The sequence below is a fragment of the Vombatus ursinus genome, unplaced genomic scaffold (genome assembly GCF_900497805.2).
Source record: "Vombatus ursinus unplaced genomic scaffold, bare-nosed wombat genome assembly UNPS02014779.1, whole genome shotgun sequence".
In the NCBI taxonomy this organism is placed as follows: domain Eukaryota; kingdom Metazoa; phylum Chordata; class Mammalia; order Diprotodontia; family Vombatidae; genus Vombatus; species Vombatus ursinus.
Genome location: NW_020954557.1, coordinates 23720634 through 23733833, shown reverse-complemented (window position 1 = coordinate 23733833; position 13200 = coordinate 23720634). Strand labels below are relative to the sequence as shown.

Below are 13200 nucleotides of genomic sequence, written 5' to 3'. Positions count from 1 at the left end.
TTACAGACTACATAAAAATCACAAGCACGTATACTCACCTTATTCTCAGACACACAATTGTCTCTAAGTTATCATATGCACGTACCTGATACACATACATAAGTTTTTTTTTCCTAATGTACATAGGCATTTTCTTTTACCACATTTCTGCTTCTAAATCTATTCCCATCTCATCTTAAATATTAAATTTTCCTCACTTCTACAATTACTTGGATGTCTAAAGAGTTTGGAGTATTTCTCAGTGCAATATATGGGATCTGAGTAATATTTATACAAAAAATAGTTCCTCTATCATTCATGTCCTAGAGATGGGGCAAGAGATGATAAATAAGGCAAATAAGTCAATGTGCTATGAAAAGCTGATTAGCCCCATTCCGTATCACTGATAGACTTCCTAGACAACTTCTATATCCCCTACAGTTACAATACTACAAATAATTCTATCACAACTACAGAGCAATTACTTATTGAGTGGAATATAGCATCAGGGTTGGACCTCCTCTTTAAAATTGGCTAGATTTTTCCACATAAAGTCTTGGTAGAATTTTCAGTGGTTTCAGGCTGCTACCAATTCCCTTCCCTCCTTCTTTAAAGGAAAATACAATGAAGTCCAAAGTCCAAATCTGATGAACTAAGCCTGTATAACATCTATTGATTGACTGTACTAATCAACCCTCTGGGTAAAATAGCAAATTTCCAGAATTCTTACCAAAATTGGGATTATTGCCAGCACCAGCTGTATTTGGACAGACAGGACAGCACTCTCCAGAAGGAGTAATTGGATCTGCACAATCTAACACCTCCTGGCACTGGATCTGATCACAGAGAATGGCTCCATTATCACAGACACAGATCTGACAAGGGGCTGGTTTCCAAATATCCCTGTTCAAGTACATCTGACCATTCTGTGTGCAGGCTATTTCTTCATCATATCCATCTAGAAAAAAAAAGAATAGGGAATGTTATCGATACTTTGAAGTTTCTGAATCCAGGGATAATTATGAGGAAAGTCAGTCAGTCAACAACATTCTCCAAACATACATCAGATGATACGTTTAAAAAAAGAAAGAAAGAAAGAATAGGGGATAGCTAGGTGGCACAGTGCCACAGCTAGGTGGCACAAGCTCCAGCCTTGGAGTCAGGAGGACCTGAGTTCAAATCCAGCCTCAGATACTTGATACTTACTAGCTGTGTGAGCCTGGGCAAATCACTTAACCCCAAATGCCTCACCAAAAAGCAAAAAAAAAGAAAAAGAAAGAATAAAAGAAATAGGGCTAGGAAATCAGGAAATGAAGGTGATTTTTAAAAATCAGAACATATCAATAGAATATATTAAAAGCAAAAAAACAGGGTACTTAAGTCCTGAGGGGATAGAGAGAAAAAGAATGATCAAAAAGAGATGGACTTCATGAAAGATGGAAATTTTGAGGCAGATTTTAAAGGCCATAAAGCCATTTTAAGATGGAGAGAAGAATTCAGGGGGAAAAAAACCAACACAGAGTTCTAAAAATTAAAATGACAACTCTAAGGAGTGCAAATGTGGATGGTCTCAAGGGGAGTAACATAAACTTTCTGTCATCTCACAGTGACTTTCTCTATACTATAAACTGTGACTCCATAAACTTCATAGTGACTGATGAAACAGACCAAGTAAGATAGAGAAAGATATCAAATAATGTTGATGACTTGGTCAAAGTGTTTCTGTTGTTATTATTGTTCAATCATTTCAGTCCTATCTGACCCTTCATGACCCCATTAGGGGTTTTCTTGGCAAAGATACTGCCATTTCCTTCTCCAGCTCATTTGACAGATAAGGAACTGAAGCAAACAGGGTTAAGTGACTTGCCCAGGGTCACACAGCTAGTAAGTGTCTAAGGCCACATTTGAACTCAGGAAGATTCATTTTCCTGATTTCAAGCCAGACACTCTATCAAGTGTGCCACCTAGCTGCCCTAAAGTATTTCTAAGCAGACTTAAATACATCAAGAATTTAAGATTTTTTACATATGAGCACGTCCTCTGCCAAATAAGACTAAAGTCCTTTCTACGAGTTACTGTGACCAAAAATGACCTGATGACCAACCCTCTGATGAGGAAGCCTCGCTAACTTCAGCCAGGGTGGTCCTTAAATAAGGGAGTTTGTTGTCCAGTGATCCTGAAAGCATTTTTAGATGGGTGGGACCTGTCAAGGCTAGCACTCCGGCGGCAGAGCTTTCAAAATCCCATAGTTCCTTCCACATCACAGAGGCATAGGAAGAGGACTTTGAAACATACAATCAGGAAAAGGTGAATCTAATACTGAGTTGTGACAAAGACCTCCTGCAAACCTTCTGAAACCAGGTTTTCTCATAAATCATGAGAAAAAGGGCTCATTCTTTCTACACTATTTCATCTTCTTTACTTCAAAATCGGATTTTCACAAAGGAAAAATCAGTCCAAAGCAACATAATAAATTGCTATATGATCTCTGCTAAATATTTTCCTTAATTTTAATGTGAAATTATGCACCATTTTAAAAATTGCATGATGAAAAAAATAATATGCTGTCGATAAAATTTATATTTTCTTCATGGGCACAAAAGCAATAGTACACATAAATCATATGTCAATGACTATTTTTTTACAAACACAAATCTTGCAGATTGCTAAAAAAAGGTAAAAGGGGAAAATGTGTTTGCTCACTCTACATCCCTTATGTGAGTTTGCAATGTAATGTGACTTACACATGCCTTTAAATGAAAGCTCAAGAAAATAATTTCAGCAGGAAATAAAACCATTAGAAAAAGCATGGTGTATTTTTTCCACTATGATACTGAAAACTACTTTCTTAGGCTATACAATGGTATTTATCTCTCCACTCTCTTGGGTATATTATGTAATTTTCTGTCTAACGTGTTTAACCATTCTTTCCAGATGTTTAACATATGGAAAAATGCTTCCTGGGTGTGGCACTATCATGGTAGTTTCTGCTTTTCAGATGAAAAGTAATAACTTGATCCTCCTCCTCATCAAAAGACCTTTATCTCCCTCCAACAGTATGCCCAGGTTTGTTCCAAGAATTACAAATGAAATACCAAATCAAACAGATCAGATGAGAAAATAAATGAAAAGCGTTTTACAAACCTTAAAAGCACTATATCAACAATAACTATCATTATTATATAATTAATAATATATAGGCTTTTTATTCACATAGGGGCACAAGTCACAAATCTACTTTCATACAAAGAACTTCCAGCAAAAGAAACAATGACCAATGTTTCATCCAGAAGAGTACTGGCAAATGTTTAACTAGCCTGCCCCCCCCTCAAAAAAAAGTACATAGGATACACTTTGAAATTTAATTTCCATCATCAACATTTTCTCCATCGCTTTAAGTCTAAACAATCAACAAAACAATACACAAAGCCTTGTTTTGTGGTGTTTGCCAGTTTCTAAGGTGTAAATGCTCAAACTGAATATCTGACCACTGGTTCTCCTCAGACAGTATGAGATGACTCCAGGACACCACAGGTTGAATCCCAAATGAAGACTGAACTTTAAAAAAATAGAAGTCACTCAAAGCCTGGGCCTGTATAACTCCACAGAGAGATCTTCTGTCCTGCTTCACCTTTGGGGAGGTTTGCCATATACCTTCCTGTGAACTCTTTGGCATAGCTGACAGAACAAGGGCATGTCCATGATAATGTTACCCATTGTACTCCCTGGCTTTCCGAGAAATCACCGAATCTTTGCCCACACCTATCTTCATGCCTTAAACAAGACTTCACAACATTTACACAGATTGTACTATAATACAGCCCGTATTGTATTTTCACTCAGCCTGAGTTTTGTTTCTGGATCCACAGGTCTAACAATGTGTTCGATACAGTTCAGCAAGTGTTATCAACAGCACTAGGTTCCATTCAAGAAAAGCGACTAGAGGGGCAGCTAGGTGGCACAGTGGATAGAACACCAGCCCTGGAGTCAGAAGCACCTGAGTTCAAATCCAGCCTCAGACACATAAAACTCACTAACTGTGTGACTCTGGGCACGTCACTTAACCCCATTGTCTAGTCAAAAAGAAAAAAGAAAAAGAAAGAAAGTAGAGAAAAATATTTCCTATACTTCCTACCCTAAAGGGGTTTGCAATGTACTGAGGGTGTTAAGACCTGCAAACTTGAAGCTATTAGAAACAGTGAAGAAGACAGAAAAAAAGACTAATTCAAAATCATTGCAAACAAGTGTTAAGTTAAATCTAATCAAGGGCCAAAAGTTGTGACATAGCCTAAGTGCCAAAACCCAAAGGGGAGAAGTGCCTGTCTGTCATTACTTCTAGGTCAGCTGAGAAAAATGAATATATTCTCTCTGTCTCTGTCTCTTTGTGTCTTTCTGTCTCTCTGTCCATCTCCTCTCTCTGTCTGTCCTCTATCTTTCTCTCTCTCTCTCTCTCTCTCTCTCTCTCTCTCTCTCTCTCTCTCTTTCTTTCTCTCTCTCTCCTTTTCTTCTCTCCCTCATTTGCTTCAGGATTTTGAATCAGGAAGACTTGAGTTTAAGTCCTGCCTCAGACACTTAGTAGCTTTGTAACCTTTGGTAAGTCACAACTTAAGCCAGCTTCAGTTTCCTCATCAGTAAAATGGGGATAATAGTACCTACTTCCTAGGGTTGTTGTAGGGACCAAATGTACCACCATAGTTAAAGCACTTTGAAAACCTTGAAGCACTGCAGAAATACTAGCTAATATTATCTTGTGCAAACTTTTACAGGTCACAGGGCCACAGCTTTATAGCCCTGAAAGGGATCTTCAAGGTCTATCCACCTTATTTTACTGATGGAACTGAGACCAGAGAAACAAAGTGATTTTTCTATAATCAGGTAGAAAGTAGCAGAACCAGGATTCAAATCTAGGTCATCTGACTCTATATTCAAATCTTTTTTTTTTTTCTATACTATACTAAGGATTTTGGAGGATCACTAGAAGAGTCATTTGGGTCACTGATTTTTTTTTTTCAAATGATAATGGTAGAAGTCAGTCTGAATGTCATTGCAGTCCTTTTTGCCTTGAGATTTAACATTTAAATGTAAAAGTAACACAAAGTTTGTTTGGAATGCACTTAAATAGCAAAAATGTTAGGTTGCTTCTGGGCTCCAGAGCTCTTTTTCTTCTCCCTGTTCCCTCCCTCCCTCTAGCCCTCCTTCCTCCCCCCACATTGCAGATGGCAAAAATACGTATTGAACTTCTACTCACATACATTCATTCAAAAATGAGTAGAAGGAATTCCATGCATATTTGTGGTTAGAAAGAACAGAATGTGTCACAATTGTCACACATTTAAAAAGTATTCATGCCTCTTGTGGTGAGGTTACCATGTCCTTTTTCAACTGCTTTCAGTTGAAAGCAGCATGGATTGAGAGCTGGCCTTGGAATTAGGAAGAACTGGGTTTGAGTTCTGCTTGTGACTCATGTTGACTGTGTGACCCTGGGCAAGTCCATTGCACCTCTCAGAAAAGGTGTTGATCTTTATCAGTAAAGGAAGTTGTTCATTGGGACCCTGCACCATTGAAATCACAGTTTCAATTTCTTTTTTAAAAATTAAATAAGTTGTGAAAGCAATATATAGAGTCAATCAGTTAGCATTTATTAAGCACTTATGATGTGCCAGACACTGTATATTTATAGATCTATTATTATTCTGATATTCCTTTTAGTGTTAATACCATTGAACCCTACATTATCCACACAAATTCACAGTGTTTCCAAAGCCTAGAGTTTCAAAAAAAAAATTCAAAAAAAAAAAGTTGAGGTATTAGATGCTTGGACAAGGGAAAAATTTGTATAAAGTATGAAAAATCCCTCCTGAGCAATAACATTATACTATACTTTTTTAGGCTAGTGTTATTCTTTTAGGTGTAATAATGCCTGTGAATATGGAATGGATGAATAAAAGTTTCATAAGACAGTTAAAATGTTTGTAGGCCTTTTGAACTTTCTGGAGGTGGGGGGAGGAGAAGTCTCAAGAATGTTAACTTTTTTTAAGGCTGTTATCCGAAATCCTCACACAATGTCCCAACTAATAGATCCAAACCATTATGAATTATTGCAACAGCTGTGCTGGCGTTGCTGTCTTGGATATGAGAGCTGAATTTTGTGACCAAGTTTTCTTTGGGAATGACTGACTCCATTGTGCTGTATTCTGTCTGCTTTAAGACTTCCATTTTTCCTTCCATCTTCAATTGGTCTTCATTTTTATTTTTGGTTGTTAATCACTAGGTGGCAGACAAAACCCATCAGTCAGCAATAACAACCCAATGATCGGCAAATGGGAGCACCCAGAGGAGGCCACACCCTGAGCCTGCTGTCATTTTTATGTAACTTTCCTTATGCTTAGACTTCTCTCAGAGGACTGTCCATGTTGCAGCTACTTATTTATTTAATTACTTGGGAAAGGCTTGGAGTGGGATGGGTGACAGAGGGCAGAGAGCAGGGCTCAAAAACACACATAAAATGCATTTTTAAAACAGTACTTTCAGTTTTTATATTAACTTTTTTTAATGCTCTAAGTCTGACAGCCAATTGGGTCCACTCAGACCATCTTCTGTCATTTAGTTCTGTGCATGAATAACACAGAAGGGAGGCATATTCGACAACTTTTAACCTAGTTCCTGATGATGAAACAACTCAATGAGCAGCTTGACCTAGGACATATATAGTCAGATTTTCCATCCTTTCACACAGAGGAAGGTGGTAGCTGAGGACTCCATTTGAAAAACAAAAGAAATCTACCACTCTGTTCTCCCTCTAATATGCACACACCCTACCATTACCACCAGCAGCCTTGAGATCCAAATCCCTCCCCAAAAAAAAAAGAGGAAAGCAGCCATGGCTGTCTCTAGTGGACTGATGACTCTTAGGAGACAAAGTCTATCTTCCCTGACCCATAAAACTAAAAATACCATAAAACTAAAAATAGGGGCTTATCTACCCCTAAAAACACATAAAACACCACCTTTAGGGGTTATCTGGCCAGAACTAGCCCCTTTATAGATAGCGCCTTTCCTTAGCCTGGGAAAGTGTTAATAAAGCAGCTTAGCCTTATATTTACATCTCCTTTAATAGTAGCAAAGCACTAAGCACACAACATATCAAAAGACACAACATATAGTATCTTAGATTTCTGGCTTCAAGAAACTTAAAGGTCATCTATTCTAATCCCTTCATTTTACAGACGAGGAAAGCCAAGGGCAAGAGAGATTAGGCAACTTTTCCAAAGTCCCACAAGTAGTAAATAGCACAACTAGAATTAAAATGCAATTTCTTTAACTCTAAATATGAAGCTCTTTCCACTGAACCAAACTACTACTGATGGGGATGGGATCTGAACCCCTCAAAGGAAAAGACCATGTCTTTAGGATCTGGACCCCAAAAAGGAAAAACCCTGGACTTTCCCACCTGGCCAAATCTCTGGAGTTTGCCTGAGGCTGTAATCCACCATACTGGCCTTTCTTTGTGGCTAGCCTCATCTCCCAATTCTGTTACCTCCTGCCCCTGGATATTTCCCACCCTTAATCCTATCTATCATTCTCTCTTAGCCATGTGGTCCAGGTCCTAGGCATTCTGTTCACCCCAGCTTACTGGCCACTGCCATCCAGACCTTCCTGAGACCCCTCCAGTCACCCCAAACTACTTGGCCACTCCTAGATCCCTCCCACAGTCTTTCAGTATATAAGGTCCATCTTGTCTCCATTAAAGTGCTCAGATTTTTAAAATCTAGCCAATAGCTCATTAATGTTCAGACTCCTTAAGAGTCTGTCTATTATGGTGGACTTTAATAAACCTTGCCTTTGGCTGAAAGAAGGTTTGAGTTGAATTCATTCTGGCCGGACTCGTGTGTTGTGATTTTGAGGTCCCAGCACTCCTAAACCCCTAAACCTCAACACTACCTCTAGTTAATTATTCGTCCAGTGATACCTATTCACTGATTCTCATTTTGCTAAACCACTGATTATTCTCTTAGATGAAAATGTTTAGTTTAGGTTATTGATGCACCTTTTCTAACAACAACAAAAGATTAGCAACTGACTAGTTTTAAGCTTAAGACAAAACTAACATATATACCACATAACATTGCTATCCAAACATAATTAGGAGTTCTGACACAATCTCATCCAAACCATATTATCACAACACCCTTCTCTATAAACTGAAAATTGTAATTATCTGCAATAACTATGCATTGTTCACCTACTCAGCCTTTGCCCTAGCAAGCTAGCTTTCAGTTTGCTAATACATAAGGCTCTCCAAAGATATATTTCAGACTGCTAAGCATGTGGTAAAACCAACTGTGAAGAGAATTGAGCATGAGTATTTCTATTACCTTTGAATTCAATAGTATAACAAGCTGAAGTCCAGTACTGAAATGTTAATGACTTGGTTTGATGAGTCCCAAATTGCTGTCGATTGCTCAAGTCTCAAAAATACATGGATTTTGTGATGGGCAAAATCATCACAAGGAAGCACAATAATGTTCTTAGGTCTTTTTATAATGCATTTGACTATAACTGTTTTTGATTAAGTTTAGAATTCTCCTTTGAGCAATGGTTAACACGCAGACACACACACACACACACACATTGCTTTAGATGATGAAAGTCATTTTGGTACATCTAGGGATTAAAAGGAATCCTTTTCTTTTTGGAAGTTCTAGACTGAAGTATGAGGTTTAAATGAGAGTATATACTGAATAATTTGCTTTTGCATATCCAGAGGTTACCCAGGCTAGAGATTTTTGGACTACTTACTCAAATGAACAGGCTAAAGCCAAGTCCATAGGGCCCAAAAATAATGCCTAGTGTGATACAAGGTATTATTAACATTTATTCTAGATTACCATATACCAAAATATTGTATATATGTATATATATATATATGTATATATACACAACATTTAACTCATACAAGATTGTATATCTTTGTAAAGCATATATAAAGATTTATCAAAAATGAATTCTTCAGAAAATTTAAGTTTCAGAGTATGATATACTTTTAGAATCAATCTTTCTCTCCACATTTTGGCTTTTTTCTCAGAATTTTTTGTCCCTTCAAGCCACTGGACCTGATTCTTCATTCTTTGTCAAGTTGTATAGAAAGATCAGACTTTATTCTGATTTTGTGGATCCCAAAATTCACTCTTTGCTCACTTGGTTCTGCAACAGCCTTTGCCAAATCATTGTAATACTATTCTATTGTTAGTTAATTTTTCAGTTCATGTGTCTTGCTAGCTCTTTTATCCTAAATACTTTATCAAATATTGACAACTTTTAACCTAGTTCCTGATGATGAAACAACTCAATGAGCAGCTTGACCTAGGATATATATAGTCAGATTTTCCATCCTTTCACACAGAGGGAGGTGGTAGCTATGTATTCCATTTGAAAAACAAGAGAAATTTGTCACCCTGTTCCCCACTTAACACACACACACACACTACCACTACTACCAGCAGCATTGAGGTCCAAATCCCTCCCGAACATATTACTTCCTAATATTTTACTACCATGGTTTCTAATTCCTTCAAGAAGAGAATTAATACCACTGTTAGTAAACTTCATCATCTTTCTTACTCTTAAATACTTCTCACTAAAAGTTATTAAAAAATGGTCTAGTGAATTTTTTTTTTATATTTAAGCTAGCCTAGTCCTGAGGACCACTTAAGCCTTCCATAATGCAAAGAAAGACAGCAGGGATTCTCAGTGGAATTACCCCTGTATCCTGGATCCCCTTTAGAGTTCACATCTACAAAAAAAAGCAAAATTGCACCAGACTTCTCATAATAAAGTCAAAAATGCTTCATTCATCTAATTTTATGTCACCTAGATATACTTAGAGAGCTGAATTAATTCCTAATTTCATTCTTCCCAGTTCCACTGTATTCAATTTGCTTCTATGCTCTGTCAACATTAAAACTGTTAGATCCTTTCTGGTACTCCCAATATGGAATACTTTTAACCAGAATTTCATAACCTCCCACTTTTCCCCATAATGTCTCACTAAACAATGTCTGAGATAATTAGTTCCTTTCATATCCCAAATGTAACATCTTCAACTTTCATAGTCACATTTGTTTCCTGTAATACAGATTCATAATGATAAGTACTCCATCTTATTCAGTGAGGTATTTTAAATTCAAGACACAACAGAAACTCCATTTCAAAATTAGGTACATGAGCCTGAAACTCTTAGAAAGAGAAATATAAGGAATTTTTTTTCTTTCAGTGAAAAGTTTCTTTCAATGAAAAGATATTAATATCTCATTTAGACACACAGCAAAGCTATTCATTTGGAAAACTTCTGTACTTACTGTGAAGGGGGAAAAAAAAAGACAAGGAAAAAAGGCCTTGAGGGGACCAATAACAAAGACTGTCTTTTTTCCTGTTTCAGTCAGCCTTCATCACATTCAAAAGTGTTGTCCTACAAATTCTTGAGTAAAACAGAGTATTTGGAGTCAACAAATGAGAATAAAGAAAACCAAAGATGAAAGTTCTCTTAAAATAATCAATTGATAAAGTCTGAAAGCTCATTAGCTTCATTTAAAGGGGAAAATGAATAGCATATTTGATGAAAATAAGACAATACTTAATTCATGTTACTTATTTTATGAGATTGTTTAATTTTAATTTCACTTATGTAACTTTGTCATGACCAGTTGATAACATAGTGCATATTTTCTAGTTTGCAAAAGAAAAAGTGCTTTAACTTTTTTTTGCATTCTCCTCAAATTAGTGTTGAAAAATATAAGGTGCCCAACAACATTTTAAAAATTAATCAAAACTATTCTTTAGCACCCATTATGTGTGTAGCAGTGAGAGGAACCCAAAAGAACCATGAGTCTGTATTCTATAAGGAGCTATATTCTTTATGCATAACTTGTTGATAGAAACTGATATGGTTCCTTAAACTGTTGTTAAAATCCATCTCCTAAAGTGAATTACTGTGACAAAGGGGTGCCAGTGTCCTTATTCATTTATTCATTGAGTTAGTAAAGGAACATTTTTGATCACCCATAATGTGAAAGCAAGGGTGTGTTTGAGCCAGTTTGGACCAACCAGTTTGACTGCTAACTTTTTAGTGTGGATATTTATACCTTTAAAATTGAAATACTGCAAATCAGGGCTTGATATATTGTTTTATTGATTGCCTAGATTTAAGAAAGTGTTAATAATGCAGCTTAAATTTTAAGTGTGTCTGAGCTCACTGCAGGTATTTGGATAGCTGATTGTTAAACATTTATCAGCATATCCCTGTGTACAAGTGATAAGATCCCAAAACTGGTAACAAAAAGTTCTAGATATCTTTTTCCCTTTGTAAAACAATTACCACACAAGGAAAACTGGTAACAACAAAAGGTAATTTAGTATAAGATTAAGACAATTATTCTGCATATATGCATCATATATGGGTACCCTATTTTGTGCAGCTGATACATTCTGTGTCATTTGCATGATAGTAGGAATTCTGTATATTGAGTATATTTTTCCACTTATCTCCATCCACACCATTTTGTATTATTTTGGTCCATAACTCTAATATTAGAAGATCATAGATTCAGATTTGAAATGGAGCTTAAAGGTCATCTTGTTCTACCTCCTCATTTGACAAATGAAGAAATAGAGACCAACAGAAGTTAAATGGAGACATCACATTGCATAATCTATCTCCCAGAGTTTAGGGGAAAGTTATTTGTGAATCCTGAAGTACAATATGAATATGCTTTATTATCATTAATAAGGCTTAGATAAATAAGCAAAAAAAAGAACACCTTGTATTTGCATTTTTTGTTGTAATTGGTGTTCTACAGTTATATTTCTATAATTTGGATTGCAATTATTTAAACAGGAGTTATGCAAGATTACAAGTGCCACGTTGAGTGCCAAAAGGCTTTCATCTGTTTTCAGGCCTGGAATCCCCAATATGTCTCATTCTTAGTTCTTCTGTTTGGCAATGGAACACAATTCTGTCTCTAGTGCAGTGGAAAACAGGCCTATTAAAGAATATAAATGTGTGCATATGAATTCTTTAAAAAGGGAAATAAAGGAGAAAAATATGTTACTTATGATAGTTTGATACATCAATTTATATATTACCGTACAAAAAATCCTTTTAAAGGAGTATTTCTTTGAGATAATTTCATATAACTTATAACTGATTTTCACATTCTAGAAATTGGGGCATGAAAGTTGGATAATTGCTAGGATAGTTCATTTCTCCCATTTGAGGTCATGAAGTTCATGACAAGGGATTTCTTTTTCCATTCATAAGATTGCAAAATAAAAATAGAATTGTCACCTTCCTTCTAACCAAAAAAGTTCCCAACCTAGGTGATATTCATGACACCTTTCTCCACATATTCAATCAGTTGACAAATTTTGTAATTTATTTCTCTATAACATTTTTCAAATATGTCTATTTCTCTATATACAGTCACCATCCTACTTCCTGACTCCATCACCTCTGGCTTGAACTATAATAATTGCTACCTAATAGGTCTCCCTACCTCAAATCCCTCCTCATTCAACTCCATCCTGCACACAACAGCCAAAATGACTCTTCTAAAATGTATGTCTAACAATGCAATTCCCCCTCTTCTTCACTCATTAACTCCAGTGACTCTCTATTATTTCCAGAATCAAATATAAATTCTTAGTTTAACATTTAAAGTTCTTAACAACATAGCCCCTTCTTAAACTTCTCTATCAAAAGTCCCTCTCTATGATCCATCCATCCTGGCTTATTTGATGATCCTGACAAAAGACACTCCATTTCCAATATCCATGCTTTGGATTACCATGCTATAGAACTGCTTCTTACATGTGGAATAATCTTCCTCCCAACCTCTGACTCTTAGAATTCCTGCCTTCCTTAAGAATCAACTCAAGTACCATCTGCTCCAGGAAGCCTTTTCCTTCCTCCCTACTGCTGACACCATTCATTTTAAGGTTAAATTCCATCTGCTATGAATTTATCTTCTATGTACTGATTTATATATATTATCTCTTCCATTAAAATGTAAATTCCTTTGGGACAAGTATGTTTGGTTTTGTTTGTTTGTTTTGGGGGGGTAGAGATTTTGCTTTTTCTTTGTATAATCAAGATCTCCCATGGAGAACTTGGGAAGCCTATTTCTGGGAGAAACATCATTAAGTATAAGGGAAGGGCATCGGAAA

At 36.3% G+C, this 13200-nt stretch overlaps 1 protein-coding gene across 1 annotated transcript in view; it reads right to left on the bottom strand.

Annotated features, from left to right (window-relative positions):
- Positions 1-13200, bottom strand: part of COL5A2 (collagen type V alpha 2 chain) — a 197924-nt gene that overhangs the window by 92839 nt on the left and 91885 nt on the right. The window contains exon 2 of the mRNA XM_027865920.1: positions 710-937. Within this exon, the coding sequence (XP_027721721.1) occupies positions 710-937 (228 nt within the window). The remainder of the gene's footprint in view (positions 1-709; positions 938-13200) is intronic.